At 34.3% G+C, this 21,498-nt stretch overlaps 3 protein-coding genes across 3 annotated transcripts; 2 read left to right on the top strand and 1 right to left on the bottom strand.

Annotated features, from left to right (window-relative positions):
• The first annotated feature begins 12,274 nt into the window (after nt 1–12,274).
• Nucleotides 12,275–13,189, top strand: LOC125210102 (glutathione S-transferase T3-like). Its single transcript, XM_048109680.1, has 2 exons — nt 12,275–12,455; nt 12,591–13,189. Exons 1-2 carry the CDS (start codon nt 12,275–12,277, stop codon nt 13,187–13,189), a joined length of 780 nt encoding a protein of 259 aa, XP_047965637.1.
• Nucleotides 13,190–14,028: 839 nt separating this feature from the next.
• On the bottom strand, nt 14,029–17,044 carry LOC125211433. Its single transcript, XM_048111223.1, has 8 exons — nt 16,640–17,044; nt 16,099–16,230; nt 15,872–15,995; nt 15,174–15,574; nt 14,946–15,022; nt 14,681–14,816; nt 14,411–14,614; nt 14,029–14,282 (listed from the first exon to the last, which is right to left on the bottom strand). The coding sequence occupies exons 1-8, from the start codon at nt 17,009–17,011 to the stop codon at nt 14,199–14,201; spliced, it is 1,530 nt and encodes a 509-aa protein (XP_047967180.1). The 5' UTR covers nt 17,012–17,044; the 3' UTR covers nt 14,029–14,198.
• Nucleotides 17,045–18,290: 1,246 nt separating this feature from the next.
• Nucleotides 18,291–21,181, top strand: LOC125212412 (histone-lysine N-methyltransferase ATXR6). The gene is made up of 6 exons (XM_048112579.1): nt 18,291–18,675; nt 19,548–19,628; nt 19,716–19,945; nt 20,204–20,304; nt 20,388–20,600; nt 20,755–21,181. The coding sequence occupies exons 1-6, from the start codon at nt 18,402–18,404 to the stop codon at nt 20,912–20,914; spliced, it is 1,059 nt and encodes a 352-aa protein (XP_047968536.1). The 5' UTR covers nt 18,291–18,401; the 3' UTR covers nt 20,915–21,181.
• Nucleotides 21,182–21,498: the final 317 nt, after the last annotated feature.

Below are 21,498 nucleotides of genomic sequence, written 5' to 3'. Positions count from 1 at the left end.
ATTAAGAACTTATATTAAATAAATAGGAGAGATGAAAAAAGTAGGAAAGATAAGAGAGAGTAAAGTAAATGATGGAATAAAATAAGAGTGATTAGATGTTTTGTCTTTAGTTAAAAAATGAAATGACTCAACTTTGTTGGGACGGACTAAAAAGGAATACGACTCAACTTTTATGGGACGGAGGGAGTACTCCATTGGTTTTATAGCAGTGGAATTATTTTGCCATTTTGGTATGTTCTATAGTAGTGAAGTCATTTTTTTTAGTACTCCCTCCGTCCCTAAGAGTATCCACAACCTTGGTCCAGATTCAGGCCCCAAGTCTCATTCACGTCATCATTCTCCTAAATTTGAGTTCCAGGCCACAACTCCTCTAATCCTGCAAGCCCCATCCAGGTCCCAACTATTAAAGTGCATTATTCACAAACATATTTTACTTGTAAAAATTGAAAATGTTGAACAATTATAACACGAGAAATTTATTTTTAATTAAAAAAACAATAAATTATAAACTAAAAAAAGTTAAAAATTCCTCCATCTGTCCCATTAAAAATGAAAAGTTTTCCTTTTTTGGTTGTTCCATTAAAAATGAAACGTTTCCTAAAATAGAAACAACTCTATCTCTACTTTTTCATCTCTCTTACTTTACTCTCTCTCCATTAACTCACAAAACAACACTACATAAAATCTTGTGTCAATTCCCAAATGTTGCATTTTAAGTGGGACGGAGGTGGTAGAACATAAAACAAATGCAAAAAAAAAAATAAAAATGCAAAAGAATTAAAAATTGGAAAATCAAAGTGGTCAAAACCATCGCCCCTCTCCCCCTCCCTCTTCTTCATCTTCCAAATGGCAAAAAAAAAAAAAAACAGAAATTGGTGTTCGGGACCGGCTCAAACCCCCTCCAACGCCAAGCCGGGACGCACTGGGTCACGGCCCCGGAAGCTCCATCGCTGGCCAGGCCGGACCCTGGGCGTGGCCCCGGGACGCTACTGCGTCACCGAGCGCGGCCTAGGCCGCAACGAACCATGCTCCAACGTCGCCAAGCCTAACCGGACCCTAGGTGCGGTCTGGCCCAATTTTTCCTCCGCGTTACGTGTGCTCTAAAGAGTATGGACTTTGGTTCGACACGAGTTTTAATACATTATTGGTATAGTAAGAGAGAGATAGATAGATAAAGTTTTTTAAATATTTTTAGTGGAGAATGAGTCACACTTTATTAAAGAGAAGAGAGTTTTCTAAAATGGGAATGTTCATACTTTCTGGGGAAAGATGAAAAAAGAAATACTAATGCATACTCTTCAGGGATGGAGGGAGTAAGAGCATCCTCATTCGTGCTCTTAAATAAGAGCACGGAGGTGGGCCCAGACCCACTTTTACTCCTTGTCCTTAGACAAGAGCACAACACTCACATTCGTGCTCTTCCGCAAGGACAAGCTCAAAGGTCCCACCATTCTATTATTCAATTTAAATACTTCAATTACTAAAAACATTTCTACAATATAAAAATACATTAAAAAAATAAAAGTTACATAATTAAAATCCTAAAAAATAAAATTTACATAAATAAAATCCTAAAATATAATTAAAAGTGAATTTTGGCGGAAAAAATTGAAAAATAATTAAAAGTGTGTAGAAATCGGATATAATTTATTGGGAAGTGAGAAAATATTTTTTTTATTTAAAAATAATTTTTTAAATTAAATTCAAATTTAAAAAAAAGAATAAAAAAATGAATTTTCCAATGGCTAAGTCGTTGGCCAAACACAGCCCGCCACGTCGAGCTGCTCAGCGGAACGGACGTGCTCTTAGCTAAGAGCGCCGCCCTACCGCTGGCAAGGACGGACAAGCTGCATTGGCGGACGAGCGGTGTCCCTGCCGCTGGCATGGACGGACGGGGCACCAATGTGGATGCTCTAAAACTCAACACATTTCTTCTCACCTACTTTATTCTTTCTTACTTTATTCACTCTTTATCTCTCTACCTTTTTCATTTTCTACTTTATTCTTCATTTACTTAACTCACTTAACACAATTTTTCTTATTTCACATGCCGAAAAGAAACGGCTTCACTACTATGGAGTATGGAATGGAGGGAGTAGTAATTTTTTTTTCTTTCTTGATCTCTTTTACTTTATTAATTACTATCAAAATCTATATTTTTCTAAAAAAGTGGTTGAGTGTATTAATTGGAGAGAGAAAGTTAAAAAAAAAAAAAATTGTCATCTTAGTTGGGACAAACTAAAAAGGAAACGTGCTATCTTGAGCGGGACGGAAGGAGTATGTATCAAAATCTATATTTTTCTAATTATTTTTATTTTTATGAAATAGAGGGAATAGTATAATTAGAAGGATTTTTATAGCACAGATATATATGCCGTGACAAATAACTTTTTATCACAAAGTACTTTAATGATTTTTATTAGGAGAATTGTAACAGAAATAAATGAACCACAGTTGAAGTAGCGGTTCTCCCATAAAAAAAGACAGAGTAATAAAGAGCACATATAGACAAAGGTATTTTGGTCCAAATTTTAAATGGAATCGGGAATTTGCATCATGTTGCATCAATTGTTAGATTTTGCGAGACTAGCTACATTTATTGAAAGGTATATACGTAAAAAAAAATACTAACTGGAGTATATATTACTAATAAAATTATATTCTAAACTTAATTGTTAATTTATAGATGGACTGACACTTAAATTACATTACTAAATGTTATATAATCGATCTCTTTTAATTGGCCCAGCTACATGATAAGTTGGGAGGTCTGGGCCCAAAAATTTTGAAAATTCGTTTAATAATTTTAATGAGATAAATATAGTACTTTGAAAAAAATATACTACTACTACTATTATTGAAATGGCTAGATTTGAGGATTTGAATTTTTATCTCCTATTAAAACTTTTCACATAACCAAGTCTTTTGTCGAGTTACAATAGAAATAATATTCTTCAGGCCTGTTAAAGTGACACTAAATTAATTCACTTTTATTTGTGTTTTGATTTTAAGAATATTTTATAAAAAATTACTATAAATTATAAATACTCCAGTATCTTTTGGATCCAACCACGTGAAATATCCTAGCACTGATTTCACAGATATATATTCAAAAGATGATATTAAGTGTTCATGTGAAACATCACTTAAAATTTAGATTTAATATCAATATTTTTGTATATATAGTTTTTGTAATTGTGACAATTCAAATTCATTTCGTCATATGTTGCACATTAAATACAAACCATTTTCATCAACTTCAGTCCTAAAATCAAAGAATCCGAAAATGACCAAACATATCACAATTTTCTCGTTCTGAAAAAGTGACTCTATCCATGAAGGATGCAATTATACAACACAAGTAAATATCAATAACTTTTAATTTGACAAAATAAAAAGCATTGTTTATTCTTTTAAAAAATAGAAAGAAGGAAAGATGAAGAGAGGGGCAGGTATTCACTTTTACAAAACAAGCAATGCTTTTTACCAAATTACATGGTGCTTCAAAAAGAGATTATTTCATGACATATGAGGAATTTACAAAATATTTGCAGAGGGCCCACTAGTTTTGGAAGAAAATCTCAGTGACCACACATTAATATATGGTTTTATTTTAATAAATACTAATACAACTATCAATGTCTACTTTATCCCACCTCATCCCAACATCTTGTGTTAAATACAATTAATTAATGTTGACTATAAGAAAAACAGGTAAAATAAGTCATAATTTATGTTTCGTTAAGCAAATTCAGCACTGTTTGTTACTCCTATTAATATGTACATTTTATATTTATATTTTATACATCCTTTAATTTGCAAATGGAATTCCTTAAAGAGAAAGATCGACTTTTTCTTGTCAAAATGAAATTACAATATGGATCATGGATGGTGATTTATTTGTCAATTTTTGTGGAAAAAACTACAAAATCAAATAAAAGAGACCATACTCTAGACTCTCTACACTAGTACTCATATCCACCATAAATAAAGATGTATTCCAAAACCAACCATATCTCGTGATTTGGAACTGAACATTATTATGGTCATCAAAAATCAAAATCAACTAGTCATCACATCCACAACATGTAAAGAGGTATCCCAAAATCGACCATAATTCGTAATTTGGAACTGAATATTATTATAGATCATCAAATAAAACAGTTGCCATATGCACCATAAATAACGAAATATCCAAAATGGACCATATTTATTGATTTGGAATTGAAAATTCTTATGAATCATCTAAAGAAAATAATCGTCATATCCACCACAAATAATTAGATATCCCAAAATTGATCATATTTCGTAATTTGGTATCATCACAATGGGAGATGATCAAAATAAGAATGTATTTAAATCCAGAAATGTAGCCCAAATCTTGGCCCTGGAATTAGATGATCTAATGGTCAATAATTAACCTAAAACACGAAAGATCATAATTAAGTATTTTTAGGTCATATTATAAGATTTGAGTTTATATCATGTTAAGAATATTTTAGGTAATGCTTTGTTAGCATGACCTAAAAATAAACTAACTATGACATAAAAATGCCCTACGTATGACTTTGTTCTGCGTTTCTGTATTTAAATGTAGTCTTTATAGATCAAAACCCTCGTCTAAATAAAGTAATCACCACACCCATCATAAATAATGAAATTATCCCAAAATCAACCATATTTCATGATTTAGAATTTAATATTAGTAATTAGTATCATAGATATTAAGCGGATTATGATTATAAAAATAAAATTAAAATTATTGGACTAGAAGTATGTGACGGTGTGAGGTTAATTGAGTTTTTGCCACACATAAGTATTGAAAAGAATAACAACGTTGCAGAAGAAGTGTCTGTATTAATAAGTATGAATTGGCGTATAAGTCTTCATTTTTTCTTAAAAATCAGTAAAATATTAGTAGTGGAAACTAAAGTGTACCGGGTCACATATTCGGCAAAATAGGATGTCAAATTTATGTCAACTCTCAATTAGTGACAGAGCCAAAAAGAGTGTAGCACTATATATGTCCAAAAATTCTTCCATTGGTACCACTTAGAAAAATACAAATAATATTACTAATAAATTTAAAATATCATGATAAAATTAAAAATAGGGAAGAAGAGAAATTTAAAGCCCATTAGATCCTTGGGCCTAGTAGCCCAAAATGATACATATATTAGAGGTATTAGGAGGTAGCACAGTTATATTCTTGAAAATACGTATGATTTTTAATATGGTCCATTTTGGATATTTTAAAATTCAAATATTGAAAAGGATTTAAAATATATATATAACCACAAATCCACCCTTAAAGACCGAACAAGAGACTAAATTAGGGCCATTCATTTTTCTTAATCTTATGGTTATGATTAATTTACAATTAATTTAATATTTTATTAAATAAAAACGTTTTTTTTTATTTTTTAGATTTTTTTAATTTTTTTAAATTTTTTTTCTAATTTTTTTAATTTTTTTTTATTCGATAAAAACTTATTACTTAATTCTATTAATTTATTACTTCATTCCGTTAGTTTATTACTTCATCCAGTCATGCTATTACTTCATTCCATTACTTTTTACTTGATAATGTGTTATGACATAATTATCTCAGTTGGGTTTAGGGTTATTACTTCATTCCGTTAGTTTATTACTTCATTCAGTCATGTTATTATTATGAGCTTATTATTTCATTCAGTCGTGCTATTACTTCATTCCGTTAGTTTATTACTTCATTTATTCATGCTAGTACTTCATTTTGTTAGTTTATTACTTCATTTGTTCATGCTAGTACTTCATTCTGTTAGTTTATTACTTCATTCCGTTAGTTTATTACTTCATTCAGTCATGTTATTACTTCATTCCATTAGTTTATTACTACATAATGTGTTATGACATAATAATCTTTCAGTTGGATTTATGGTTATTACTTCATTCCGATAGTTTATCACTTCATTCATTCATATTATTACTTCATTTTATTAGTTTAGTACTTCATTCCGTTAGTTTATTACTTCATTCAGTCATGCTATTACTTCATACTATTAGTTTAGTACCGCTCTAATAATATATCTTTATATTGTATAGATATACTTTTTATTTTCTGTACAAATCAATCTTGAAACAGCATTGTATATGTATATATTTGATATTATAGTATGATCTTATTGTTATTTTGTCTTTATAATTACATATTTCGCTCCTTTTCCTTTTCATTTTTTAATTATGTTTTTCATTCCTTTCCATTTTCTTAACTATATTTTTCGTTTCTTTCACCATATTCATTTATCAATTTTGATAAAACATTATATATATTTTTAATATTATATGAACTTATTGATAATTTTTCTTTTTAGTTATATTTTCGTTTCTTCCTTCTGCATTTATTTATTAATTGCTATGTTTATACTCCCTCTGTCCCCCATTACTTGACACAGTTTGTCATTTTGGTCCGTCCCATTACTTGACACACTTCACTTTTTCCATTTTTGGTAGTGGACCCCATATTTCACTAACTCATTCCTACTCACATTTATTATAAAACTATTACTTTAAAAGTAGGACTCACATCCCACCAACTTGTTCAACACACTTTCCATTACATTTCTTAAAACCCGTGCCGGGTCAAACCGTGTCAAGTAATGGGGGACGGAGGGAGTATCTTTTAGATGATGTTACCACTATTTTTTTCTTTTATATTTTAATCATAATAATATTTTTAAAATATTATTTTAAAAATAATAATAAATAATAGTACATGAATCTTTACTCTTAAGCTATTATTCTTCATTAAGAAATGTATGACATATGAAAATTTAAAATTAGAGTTGTGATTGGTAAAAAAACGACAACTTAAACGAGCATTAACTCAATAATCTGGTAACCTGTCAATATTGGTTGGAACTTAATCACGTTTGTCTAATTGATGTTCTTTTATATTTTACTCAGTACATGAATCTTTACTCTTAAGCTATTATTCTTCATGAAGAAATGTATGACATATGAAAATTTAAAATTAGAGTTGTGATTGGTAAAAAAACGACAACTTAAACGACCATTAACTCAATAATCTGGTAACCTGTCAATATTGGTCGGAACTTAATCACGTTTGTCTAATTGATGTTCTATTTATTAAATAAAAAATTCAAATCTATTCGATACCGCCAAAATTCATCGATTTTGAACAGAAACAACCGTCATTCGATTTGGATTCAATTAGAAACTACTACCATGCAGTTTCGATCTAGAAATCGCTACTACCATATCTCTTATCGGCCGATGAGTAGTAACGTCCACTTCGAAACCAAAACTGACAGTTTCCGACTCGACGACACTGTCAGCCAATCATTTAGCATAATTATTAACTGATGTGACACACCATGAGTTTAATCTGTAACGACCGACCAGAGTTTTGGTCTCAGAAAAATATTACGTATTTATAGATTATTTTATAGAATAATAGTACACCCCCCAAAAATCGACACAACACTGAGCCAAATCTGTTGGATGAATACCTTGAATGATTTTAGTCTTCGTGGCCGTTAGTTTATTACTTCATTCAGTCATGCTATTACTTCATTCCGTTAGTTTATTACTTTATTTCATTAGTTTACTACTTCATTTCATTAGTTTATTATTTCATTTTATTAGTTTATTACTTCATAATGTGTTATGACATAATTATCTTTTAGTTGAAGTAAATTCAGTATATAATGAATGCGACAAAATTACTTCATAACATACATTCATTTAGTTCATTATGTAGTGAATATAGTTAATTATTTACTCCAACAAGTTTTTATCGAAAAAAAAAAAATTTAAAAAAAATTTCTAATTTTTTTTTAAAATTTTAAAAAATTTTAAATAAAATATTAAATTAATTCTAAATTAATAATAATCATAAGATAAAGAAAAATGAGTGGCCCAAATTTGGTCTCTAGTTCGGTCTTTAAGAAGGGTTCGACATTGATCACAACTCTAATAATATATTTTTATATTGTATAGATATACTTTTTATTTTCTGTAGAAATCAATCTTGAAACAGCATTGTATATGTATATATTTGATATTATAGTATGATCTTATTGTTATTTTTTCTTTATAATTACATTTTTCGCTCCTTTTCATTTTTTAATTATGTTTTTCATTCCTTTCCATTTTCTTAACTATATTTTTCGTATCTTTCACCATATTCATTTATCAATTTTGATAAAACATTATATATATTTTTAATATTATATGAACTTATTGATAATTTTTCTTTTTAATTATATTTTCGTTTCTTCCTTCTGCTTTTATTTATTAATTGCTATGTTTATATCTTTTAGATGATGTTACCACAATTTTTTTCTTTTATATTTTAATCATAATAATATTTTTAATAGTAATTATTAGATTTTTAGTCTATTTATGTTAGTACTTTATAATTGATCCATGTTATAAAATTTATGTTGAAACTATAACCGGCCAATTTCTAGGTTGAGTTGTACGAAAATATTACTGTTATTGGTAAAATTGAATGTAATTTGTTTTTAGTTTTAATTTAATTTTATTGAAAATTATACAAATTGTCAAAACTTGCTATGCATATTGGTGATTGATTATAATTTTGTTCCTTTTTAAAGTTATGGTAGTATTTAATTGTAGTTTCAGGTGAGATGAATGACTTTAAACAAGGGAAACGAATTATTTTACCTTTGAGTTCTACTAGAGAGTGACGAGTTGTGAAGAATGAAAGGTTTTAGTTTGTAATGACGAGGTTGATGGTTCTTTTGATTATAAAGTTCATGTAGTGTACAAAGATTTTTAAAAAAAATTATGAATAATTACCCATTTGTTTAATTATTTATTGTGAATTTGTGATAGCTTTTATCTCTATTCCATGATTTAATATTGGAACATTATATTCTGTTATTTGTTTCAAATTTATTATGTTGCAATGTTGATTTTTATATATGTTCAGTTATTATATAACTAAAATTTTGTTCAGTTATTTCGTTCATTATTAATATCGATTCTAAATTTAGTTAATTGATTTAAAATTTAAAACTAATGTTTTAACATATCATATTCTGTGTATCGCACAAGTATGATACTAGTTAGAGATAAAGAACAAGAGAGTTTTCATGAGTTGTGAAGATACCTGTCGGTAGGAGAAGGCAGACCTCGCCTATCACGACGACGCAAAGCTTGAAATAAAGAAAATAAAATTCGAAAGAGATGTTGTGTTTTCTTTAGTGATTTTCTATTGTAAAATAATCTACATATACATTTATAATACATGGGATACAAACAAAATATCATGTTCATAAATAAATCAAATCAATTCCTAATAAGGACATAAATCACTCGTACATATTTTATATTTATACTAGGTCTCATCAAATCCTTAATGAACATCCGGAATATAAATTTTTTTAAATTATTGAGTGTATAATAGCTTAGATTAAACATTATTATGAATCATAGAACAATTTGGAAAGTTTTTCGATTTCAAGATTTTATTTCATTCATAAAAATAAAATACCTCATATAGTTTAAATCTTTATATTCCTACAACTCCCACTTGTGAAATACTAATAATTAGTGAGATACACAATATTATCATGCCATGTAGTTAGTCTATATCATTAAATTTTTAACTCATAATTATGATAAATCTACAAAGCAAAATAATCACCATATCCACAATAAATAATGAGATATCTTGAACTTAACAATATAAATTTTGTGATTTCGAATTGCACGTATTATGAATCATCAAAATAAATAGTCTGTCATATCCACTATAAATAATGAGAGATTCTGAAATCAACCATATTTTGAAATTTATCCACATAAATTTAGCGATTTCAAATCATGCCTTAGGTGCATTTTTGGTACAAAATTGTGATGGTTAGTGAAAAGTACAAAAAATGTGATTACATCTTGATTCACTTTGTATTTTCAAATCCATTTTATGAACTAAAACGCCTTTATGTGAACTACGTATTTTAATCTTAGTTATGCATTTAAATAATGGTGGCCCCATATTACTACTCAAAGTAATATGCATCATCCACGTTTTAACAAATCATATCAAAATTGGGCTCCTACCTAAAAGGGCACTGGGCTAGGATAAATTAAGTTTTACTTCCCAACTTGTATTCTTTTTGCTATTACTTGCTAAATACTTATATATTACATTTTCTCCTCAACAAAAAACGCGGCTTCCTTATACAAAATAATTCAAACAATTTCCGAACACTATTCAATGTCTGATACTCACTCGTGTTTAGAACAAAATGGAGTTCAAATAGCTCCATGTGGAATTTGAACTCATGCTGAAGCAACAAAACCCTTAACTTCTTCCACCATATCATATGGGCAAACTCAATATTCATGTATTTTTTTTACTACCATGTTAATTTTAAATACGCCAATCAAATTGGTGTTTATAAAGACAACAATGTTGTTAGGCGTTTTCAACATAAAAAAAACACTGATAATTGGCATTTTTTCCATTTGTAGGATGCAAAAGAAAGGTTCCTTATTTTTTTACGAACTTCCTTCCAAATTCATTCCAAAATCAAAATATTCAATAAATTTATTAAAATTTGTATCCGACTTCTAGACTTTTCTAGACCAATCAGCATTGGTGGAGTAAAAGAAATCAAATTAATTAGCAATATAGAGGAGATATTAAAATTATTATAATATTAGAATTAGCTAGAAACTTGCTTCTGGATTTCCATAAGTCGGCAAAATAAACCGACTTCTTCTCCTCTATATAAGCATTAGGCTATTTTGTCTATTGTTTACAAAAGAGTGGTGGTGTGAAGTGTGGGTTCTCATATAATTGTGTTGAAATATGTCTTTAATATATTCTTAAATATTATTGAATAGTGAAATTCATAGGTGATAGTTTGAATATATTTTTATTTATTATTTGAAAGAGTGTTGTGTTTTAACCTTTACACGAGCCAATATTGGATAACTCTTATCCCTTAATTCTAAATTACCATCTATTCCTAGTATTTTTAATCACTGTATAGATTTGTTTCTATATTGCGTCATTTTCATGTTTTGATTTAATGCTCTCCTATTTGTCCAATTACTCTAATTCTTTAGGAATATAAATATTTTAGCTCATGATGCTTGCTATTTTGGTTTGTTTATTTGAGATGTTCTCTTGAATTTGTTGCTGAATATTTTAGGAGATTCGAGAATCGTGGTATTGAAGTTGTGTTCGGTTGGATTTTTGTTCTGATGCTTGGATCCGGAGTGGATTTAGCATCCGAAGTGTGGATCTGAACAGGGGAGGTGAAATTTGTGCATGAGATTATGGGGATTTTGTTCTGCTTGGTTTGCTTCGTCTAGTAGTGTGATTTCCGTCGTTGTTTTTTGTGTTCGTTGAAGAAGATGAAGTCATTTTCAGTTGATGCTTTAGTTAAACACCAATTAGTATATCTCATTTAATTCGAAACCGAGTAATTATGTCATGAATTAACAACTGTCACATTTTTTTAATTTATCTATCTAGTTCTTGGAGATATAAATATCATTTGTTATGAAAATGCATAAAATAACAGTTGAAATAAAAGATTAATTAAGCATCATTCTGACCTAGAGCGTCTCGATCGGCGGACGTCCCGGTCGCCCCTCGCCGACGTCCGACCGGACGTCCGCCGTAGGGAGCGGGACGTCTGCCCACGCCCGTCCCGAGTGCCCCTCCCATGGGCTCGCCCCTCGTTTGCACGTCCGATCGGATGTCCGCCACAGTGGCGAAGGTCAGACGTCCGAGATTTGTAATTTTTTTTTTTTTTTTGTAAACTCTATAAAAAGGGCTCCCCCAACTTCATTTCATTCACACCACTTGTATTGACAAGTTTCTCTCTCTAAATCTACAAATTTCATTTCTACTACAATGGAGTACAATAGGAATTCCCCCACCACGAGCGGCGGAAACACACCCCCAATTCCCACCGGAACAGAGGGAAACTTTGCGGGGATGAATATCCAATGGCGGGGATGACTCCCCAGATGGCGGGGATGAATCCCCAAATGGCGGGGATGGGGGGGATGAATCCCCAAATGTTCTACAATATGTTCCAGTTGATGAGTCAGATGGGTGGGATGATGATCGGGGCAGCGGGGATGGGCGGTACGCCGTCAAATATGGCGGGGGTGGGTGGGATGATGCCAGGGGCAGCGGGGGGTTTGGCGGTATGCCGTCAAATATGACGGGGTGGGTGGGATGATGCCCGGAGCAGTGGGGATGGGCGGTACGCCGCCAAATATGGCGGTGGGTGGGTCGATGCAGCACAGGAGCCCGAGGACGCCTAGGGAATCTGTCTATCGCCCATATATAGATTTGTTGGCCGACGATTCCCCTAGTACTGTTCCGGAGACTCAGTACGCCGGCATCGAGACTTTCTCTTTTGAGGAGCTGGGAGCGGAGTTGGGGCTATCACCGATCCGTGAGACTCCCGATGAGGCGGAGCCTGCTGCAAGGAGCAGAGAGCAGAGGCAAGGGCAAGACCAGGGGCGGAGGTAGGGGCGGGGGTAGGGGCAAGGGCAAAGTCCCGAGCTCTTCCTCGAACACACGGGGGCAGAGGCAGAGGAGGAGGGTGAGGATGAGGCGGAGGAGAGGAGGACGATCTGGACCGTGTGGGAAAATGCCGCGCTTGCGAAGGCCTGGGTCGGTGTAGTAGAGGATCCCTATGTCGGGCCGAACCAGTATGTTGATCGATTGTGGCATCGCATTAGTGAGGCCTACCGCGTCTGCAAATTGTCTGGGGCGAAGGCTCGCACTTCCGAGCAATGCCGGAAACAGTGGCTTCGGTTGAGGCCTAAGCTCAGTCGTTTTGCTGCCATCTACCACAACAACATGCGCATGGCAACCAGCGGCATGTCTGAGGATGATGTCCGGAGACGAGCCTTGGCCCATTACCCCGACAAAGAATTGAAGTTCAAAGAGTTTGACCAATGGGAGGCCTTTCTCGTGGTCAAGGACTCGCAAAAGTTTGCTGTGGGTGTCGACTCGGGCTGGAAGCGAACGAAGATCAACTCTTCCGGTGAGTACAACCAGCAGCAGTGCCGGGTTCGCACGAGCTCCCCGAAGCCGAGGAAGTGGCCCCGCTACCACGAACAGACTCCGCCGCCGTCGTCGCCCGATGGGGCAAAGCGAAAAGGTACTCCCTCCGTTCCATAGTAATAGGGGCGTTTTTCCATTTCCGTCTGTTCCATAGTAATAGAGTCATTTCCCTTTTTAGTAAAAGTCAACACATTTTTCCACATCTACTTTACTCTCTCTTACTTTTTTCTATCTTCATCTCTCTACCTTTTTCATTTTCCACTTTATTCTCTCTTTACTTAATTCACCTAACACAATTTTTCTTAATCTCCGTGCCGAAAAGTTTTGCCTCCATTACTATGGAACGGAGGGAGTATAACACCCACGATCCTGTGTACAAAAGGCTGTGCAAGGATGTGGTCGATCAATGTCGCCGCGATTTAAGAATGCCACCCATTGATGATTATGGCGTCGAGATTGGGGACGGGCACGTCGGAGGCGGCAGCGGCACGGGCGACGGGGACGAGGACGGGCACGAGGACGAGGAGAAGTGAAAGCCAAGGATAATATGTAATTTTTTTTAAATTATGTAATTTTTTTAATGAAGTTTTTGAATTTTCCCGTATTCCGTGTCGACATTTTAATTCCGTAAATTATAAACCGTAAATTGAATAATTGCGGGAAGTCCTAGTGCAGTGGGAAGGGCTAGTGATGTAGCAGTGGAATGAGAGGAGCTAGTGATGACGTGGCAGGCAGTTTTGTGGGAAGTCCTAGTGGGAGGGGCTAGTGGGAGGGGCGCCACCGCCCACTGGAGACGCTCTTAAAAAATATCTGCAGTTATTCCAAGTAGTATGTTAATCAACCACTCTTACAATGCCTAGCTTTAGCATTTTCAATTCTGCTCAAATATCACATAGTGAAGGTGTAAATTCTAAATTATGTGCACAACTCTGTAAAGAGAAAGCAGGATCAACGTGTATGAGCGATGGTTTCATGAAATTTCTAGTTCGTACGCCCTTTTCTAAGTTTACAAAGGAGAAAAGACGAGCACCGTAGCAGTTTAAGTTAAAATTTTGCTAGAACTAATGAACCATGGCATACAAACATGACAACAATTGCTTGGTACGAAGAAAGAGTATGGTCGACTTTACAGAGCATCATCACCTTCAGGTTGCTCGTTTAGCTTACATACATCGATGAATTTCTGGACTGCATTATGATACTGCGTACCCTGCAAAATAAAGTACGTATAATATTAGAAGTGCTGCCCTCACAAGTGTTGGTGACATATCTGATAGAGCAGAACATAACGCCTCAATCTTGATACCAACGATTAACTAACAACGACTGATATGTTACCTCCCAATAAAGTTGATTGCAGTCCATGCACTGCCAGAACTCCAAATTTCGGTTGAACAAGCAGTTTGGAATCACTTGAAATCCCTTGGCAGCTTCAACGGCTTCTTGAGTTGTTAAAGGTTTCTGGATGAACTTCCCATTGCACTTAGTGCACCTCGACATTAATTGATCCTCAGAAATCTTAAGCTGGAATGTCTCGATCACCTGTAGATCTCAAGAAGACCATGTTAAGACGACCAAGCCACTACATTGGACGTACATAAGGGTTACCTCGAGTAGCTGGTCATTCTTTAGGAGACTTTTTAGCCTGTATATTTGATTCTTTATCAAATATTCATGCCTTAGAATCTTGGCATCTCGAGTCAAGAGCACTCTCTTCTCCTTTTGTGCTTGATCAATTAGGTCCCTGGTGAAAATAAATGGAAGATTTAGTCAAGTACACGTATCTTCTGATTTCTACGTAACAAAAGATAAGATAGTTTTTTCTATGGCTTTTTCGAGAAAATGCATTATAAAATACTAGTGAGAAATGCACCTTGTATCAGGCTTCCTTAAATGCGGAATTGCAGCATCTATCCCAACACAACGTAAATGCTTTGCTAAACCTTCAACCTGACAGTTTTTCATATCAGATTCGCACTTTGAGCATTCGGAAATCTTACACAGCTAGTATTATTTATATAGAATATAAGGGTATGATATAACCAGAAAAAATTGCTGTGGATATCATACAGTGTTTAAACTAATATAAGTAATCACGTACCATCACATCACACAGAAATTTGGGGCAAGAGTCACCTCCTGCAGATGGATCCCATGGAGGAGGGCCTTGCCAGTCTTCTATAATTTCACTGGTTTTGGGTTTCGATACACTCTTTTTAGCTTTGTTTTTGGAAGTTTTGGGCTTCCGGTCAGAATCCTTTAACAATATTCTATCACCATGCTTCCTGACAACCCACAAGAAGCTATCATCTACTTGTTTATTAAGATTGTTCGACTTCATGGAATCAGCCTCCTCAGTCGTCTGTATGCTATCTAATTCAGGCATAGTTGGGCGGATCATATTGGTAGCTTCAACAAGTGTGGCTCTTGTTACAATGTTATCCCCACTTGATGTCTGGAACATCTGCTTCAACCCCGGTTCAGATGGCTGAGATGATTTTCCTGCTCCAAACATGCAAGAAAATAAAAAATATTAGATCATCCAGATTAGAGTGAAAGCGATGTACTAATATTTTCTATATGCATAATCAGCTCTCAACTTAGCAAAGTTAATTAGTTTTCTTTACAATAAGTTCAAAACTCTTTCACAAACTTCAAGAAGAAACAAAGATGAGCACTTAAACAGACGAATGCAAGTCGTCCACCAAAAAATATCAAACTTGTTTCAAAACAAGTATCATGTAGCATCACATAAAGGCATTCCAAACAAATGTTTACATGAATCAGAGGAGCCTTAACCTTCTCTGACAACCTTTGCATGGAACACGTTAAATATCTCGACCAAACAATGAGCATCTGCAGCAGCATATTTCTTCTGCTCTTCTGTTAGAGGACGTTGCGACCAATCACTACACTGAAGTTCCTGAAAAACAGTGGGAAAAGTATACAAATTATAAAATCTACTTCCGATAATCCAGCTAATACAACACAACGTATCTTATAATTCAATCGACAACAATATACACCTTTGAGAGAGAAATCCCTAAAACTTCTTCACAGATTGTTGCCAAACTCTTTGTTTGCTTGGGTGTCCTTCGTCCCTGTTGCTTCGTTTGTAATTGATTGTAAATTGCACTGATGTCGATAAATGGTTCGACCTGTACAAGATAATCCATTAACCTCAAAACAACACAAACACTGTAACCAGCAACATTATATGATAACAAACTCAATTTGACAAATCACTCATTGAGCTAATTCTCACACACTTCTCCTCAATGCAGCAAAGAATTATCATAAGGCAAAACCAAAACAAGTGCTTAATCTCTTTGCAAATTCGTCATAGTTCTATCTGCAAATGCATGATTATTCAAAGAAATTCACAATTTTTCAAAGCGGAAGCTTGAAATCAAACATGAATAGCTCAATACACAATACAATTGGATAATGTGCGAATTTATAACAAAAACCAAATCATTTACTGCCTAATTAATGGTTAATAAATCGAAATCAAATATCAACAACCAAATCAATGATTTCACCGAAAATGCAACAAAAATTACTCACCCTATCAAAACCAGGAGCGCAGGCGCGGTCGCAAAACGTGGACGAAAGGTAAACCAAGTCCTGCTTGAATCGAAACCCCAGCTTTAAAACATCGGGCGCTACAAACACTTGTTTCAGCAGCTCGTAAACCGGGGGAATGTCAATGGTTTGGAGATCGATGAGGAAGACCGGCGACTCGGGCGCGTCGACGAGTCGGCACGCGATTTGGAGGAGGGAGACGGCGGGGAAGGTGGAGGCCTGGCGATTGGGCTTCCATTCGGCGTCGAGTCCGATGACGGAGGAGTGAGTCAAGGCGTGAGTCAGGTGAGCGAACTCGGGCGAGTCATGGGCGGTGACTAGGTGGATAGATTGCTCTTGTGTTTCTACTTCCATCAATAAAGTTTGAATATCAATATTGACTCATTATTGGGATATATGGGCTTGATTGGGTCTAAGTTTTTATTTTATTATTTTTTTAAATATATTCCTATACTAACAATTTTTACCAAAAAATTATTTATATAAAAAATTATTCATGTGTCCTAGTGAAATCGAGTTGATGAGAAAAGGATTATACGCAGTGAGCCGCATAAAGTAAAAATAAGTTGTGGGTTATTAATGAATGAAGTTTTATTAATGATGGCAAAATAATTAGGAATGGGTTTTTAACCAGTGACGAAATTCATTTTATTTTGTTTTATGAAAAATATTTATCAACCAAGAACAAAAGATTCCCATAAATTAAAGCCACTCTATAATTGACGTTGTTATTCGTTACAAAAGCACCTTTTCAACCGCCAAAGTTGTTAGCACACAAATATTATTGGAAAAATGCCATAACGATAAAATAATGTATCGTGAAAATGCATTTAAAAAGTTAGTACTATAGTATACATATATTCTCAAGAAATAAATAATACTCCCTCCGTCCTACTTTAAGAGTTTCGATTGAGTTTGACCTGGATTTTAAAAAATGTAAATGAAAGTTGGTGAAAAAAAATAATGGAATATAAGTCCTACTTTTTATATTAGTTTTATAATAAAATGTGAGTGAAAAAATATTAGTGGAATATGAGGCCTAATATCATTTATGTAATATTTCAATTGGAACTCCTAAAGTGAAACACAAACAAAAATGGTAAACTGGAATTCTTAAAATGGGACGGTGGGAGTATTGATTTATTTTCATGTCGATGAAATAAGACTATATGCTCCACTTGTCCAAATACATTGTATTCATGTTCACCACCGTAATTAAATTAGTAGAACTATTTAATAGTTTTAAAACTTATAACCTAAAATACTAACCATCCATTTAATGTGGCTTTCTTTGTTTTTGAAATCTCTATTTATTTGTGTCTGAAAATATATGGAAATAGTAATTGTAATTAAGAATATATAGTGTTCATTTATTTTCTCTCATTTCTTAAATACGACTTTATCCACCAGCAATATTCCTGATATTCGACCTTTTCAGAAAAGGTAAAGTAGACCGAATTGGAAAAAAGCAATTATATCCATTTTCCGTAACAAGACAAATTACATAATTTACATTTAATAATAAATTTAGAGAAATCACAATTTACTAGAAATAATAGTCCGTCACGACACGTGGATTGGGCGCTAAAATAGCAAGTAATACCGCGAAAATCAATTTACCCGCGCACACAGCTTTTCCCCCTTTCTCTCCCTTAAATTCCCCCATTTCTTAAACCAAATGCGAAAACCCTCATTCATTCTTCTCCATTTCTCTCTCCCTCCTTGAATTCTCCACGCCATTGGAATGGCGTCGCTGAGGAAGAGGACCCAGGCTCCGAAGCCAGCTAATGACGCCAAGATCGCTCCCAAAAATGGGCCTAGATCGAAGAAGCGACAATCGGAGGATTACAGCGACACGCAGTGCGAGAAATGCGGGTCGGGCGAGTACCCGTCGGAGCTCCTGTTGTGCGATGAATGTGACCGTGGATTCCACCTCTTCTGCCTCCGGCCGGTTCTGGTCGCCGTGCCCAGAGGCAGCTGGTTCTGCCCCTCTTGCTCCAATCAACAAAATCCTCCAAGTATGTTTATTGGTCTCGTTTTATTTTGATGAATTTTGGGGCTGATTTAGTGTTTTTTTGCGTCATTTCTTAAAATTGAGTTTCCCAGTTGTGTAAAGATTCAACCTTTTGCTCGGAAAATCGTTAATTCGCAAGGGGAAGTATACATTTTGCAATGAAATTGAGATTGAGTGACATATCTACCTTTGGCTATTGCTGTTTTCAATGTACTTATTGATTTCTGTAGGTCTGTTGCGAAATGGAGTGTAATTTACTACTGTGTTAATTCTGTTCATAGGTCTTTTTGCCATGTTTTATGCATATTTTAGAGTTTAGTTTTGTGCTATTTCCAATGAGATTGTTTACATTTTATTGATTTTGATTTATATTGTTCTAGAGTATGTGCTTTTGAACATTATCCACTCTCTGTTGACTATTGAGAAACATTATCCATCTTTAGAGTCGCATCACTTTACTAGAATTCAACACTTGGCATGATTGGTACTTTTGGCATGTGGTTTATGAGAAATCACTGTTTTTCTATTGGACAGTGTATGTTTTGCTTCTGAGTGGGACTTGATTTTGTCTTTAAACAGATTTTAGTCCCTAGGAACTGATCAGTATCTTCTGCTAAATATGAATTTGCAACAGGAAGGCATTAGTACAAAGCTTTACATGTCATTAACAAGCTCCATCGAAATGATCGAATGTAATTTTGTGCAGTTCTCAAGTCATAACTTGTCATGTTTGTGGTTTGTTCTTGTAGTATTTTATTTCTCTTGGCCATGTTATGTGACTTGGCTGGAAAAAATACCAATTTCCAGGTTGTTATGTTGTTATTGATTGTATTAGATCATGAGAATGCATTATAATTAGGCTGGTTTGGCTTGCAGATTTGACTCTTGTGCAAACCAAAATAGTTGATTTTTTCCGCATACAAAGGTCTTCACGACCTGCCGAAAAGCTCAGTCAAGGTAAAAGGCATCACTTGGTTACATCTTCATATAGTTGTTAGAATTTTTGGCTCTTAATGATATGCGTTCTCTGTCTATCATCCTTAGACTGTAAAAAAAAAAGAAGGCGAACTGGTGGCTTAGTGATGTCAAAGAAGAGAAGGAAGTTATTGCCTTTTACTCCAACGGAGGATTCTGATAGGAGATTGGAACAGATGGCATCTTTAGCTACAGCCCTGAATGCAACTGGGGCGGAATTCAGCAATGAGCTGACTTATATTCCGGGCATGGCTCCAAGATCAGCAAATTGTGCTACTCTGGAAAGAGATGGAATGCAGGTACTTTCAAATGCTATTTATCTATCTTGTCTGGAATTAAGATTGTTGGTCAGATTATTCGTTGCAAGAAAAACAAGATTTAGTCTCAAGAGAATGGGATGCTATGCAATCATCAACTTGGTCTATAGACCTTGATATCCCTTCCATACGAAATCTCATACCTCATTTTGTCATTAGCTAGATATATTACAATCTGCTTTGTTAGTTTTTAATTTTAGTAATGGCATTTTAATCACTGTTCATTTCCTGAATTATTAGGTTATGTCAAAAGATGACACAGAAACTCTGAATCTCTGTAAGACTATGATGGAACGAGGTGAATGGCCACCTCTTATGGTTGTGTTTGATCCACGCGAAGGGTGGGTATTCTTTCATGCTCACTCCTGTGTTATTGTGGTAATGCTGCAAGCCTTAACTGTTTTTCTTTTCTCGATTGGAATAGATTCACTGTGGAAGCAGATAGATGCATTCGAGATTTGACAATAATCACTGAGTATATTGGAGATGTCGATTTCCTGAAAAATCGAGAGCATGATGATGGTGATAGCATGATGACTCTTCTCACTGCTGCTGACATTTCTAAAAGTCTCGTTATCTGTCCGGATAAGCGAAGCAACATTGCTCGGTTCATCAATGGAATCAACAACCATGTGCAGTACGTTAATACTTATTCGCATATTCCTATATATGACTGAAAAAAGTTGAATAACTGTCTCATTCGCTGGTTTTTGGTCAATTTTCTTTTATCCCTTGAAATAATAAGCATTATAGTAGTGACCTCTGCTGACATTCACATCTCTCTGACTCAGGGGTGGGAAGAAGAAGCAAAATGTGAAGTGTTTGAGGTTTGATGTCAATGGTGAGTGTCGTGTTCTTTTGATTGCAAGCCGTGACATCAGAAAAGGGGAGAGGCTATACTACGACTACAATGGATATGAAAATGAGTATCCTACGGAGCATTTTGTCTGACCCCATCGTGGTATTTCTGTTACCACCTTTTGCCTTCTCCGGTCTAAATTCCGGATGCATAACAGCTAAAATTATTTTGAAACGCGCTCACCTCCACGAAGGAGGCTCTGTAGCTGGTGCTGACATAACCATTTTGTAATGTTTTTGTTATAATTTGGCACAAGCATTCTTGACATTATCTATTGCCATTGAAAGAAGATGAACATAATTTTTTCATTTACAGGCAATGAAATTGTTGCAGAAACCACACTGCATATTTTTTGTTTAGTTTACAGATTCATTTTGTGTATATTGACAAAATATATGATTTGAATATTTGATGGATTAGATTATCAACTTAGTTCAAAGCTAATCATAGTAAAATACATTGGTAGATGAAATTTTTTGTGGCACACCACATATCTTGAGCACTTAAATGTCAAAAATAAGATCAAATTGAAGAATAAATAATAGGTTAGGGGATTCTATTTCTATTTTTCCTTTCCGAAGTGGTGGTGTGTCTAGAATATCATCATTCTTTTTTTTTTTCCTTATTCTAACTCATTATAAGTTTATTCACATAAATCACATTTCTTACCACGTAG

This window comes from Salvia hispanica, chromosome 3 (assembly GCF_023119035.1).
Source record: "Salvia hispanica cultivar TCC Black 2014 chromosome 3, UniMelb_Shisp_WGS_1.0, whole genome shotgun sequence".
NCBI lineage: Eukaryota > Viridiplantae > Streptophyta > Magnoliopsida > Lamiales > Lamiaceae > Salvia > Salvia hispanica.
This window is presented reverse-complemented; position numbering and strand designations above follow the sequence as displayed.

Coding starts and splice junctions, on each gene's coding strand:
- LOC125210102 (XM_048109680.1), top strand. CDS start 12,275: ATGGCGGTGGGTGGGTCGATGCAGCACAGGAGCCCGAGGACGCCTAGG. Junction 12,456..12,590: donor GTTGGGGCTATCACCGATCC/GTGAGACTCCCG, acceptor ACACGGGGGCAG/AGGCAGAGGAGGAGGGTGAG.
- LOC125211433 (XM_048111223.1), bottom strand. CDS start 17,011: ATGGAAGTAGAAACACAAGAGCAATCTATCCACCTAGTCACCGCCCAT. Junction 15,023..15,173: donor AATTTCTGTGTGATGTGATG/GTACGTGATTAC, acceptor AAAAACTGTCAG/GTTGAAGGTTTAGCAAAGCA. Junction 14,615..14,680: donor AGAATGACCAGCTACTCGAG/GTAACCCTTATG, acceptor TGAGATCTACAG/GTGATCGAGACATTCCAGCT.
- LOC125212412 (XM_048112579.1), top strand. CDS start 18,402: ATGGCGTCGCTGAGGAAGAGGACCCAGGCTCCGAAGCCAGCTAATGAC. Junction 18,676..19,547: donor CAATCAACAAAATCCTCCAA/GTATGTTTATTG, acceptor TTTGGCTTGCAG/ATTTGACTCTTGTGCAAACC. Junction 20,601..20,754: donor GGAATCAACAACCATGTGCA/GTACGTTAATAC, acceptor TCTCTGACTCAG/GGGTGGGAAGAAGAAGCAAA.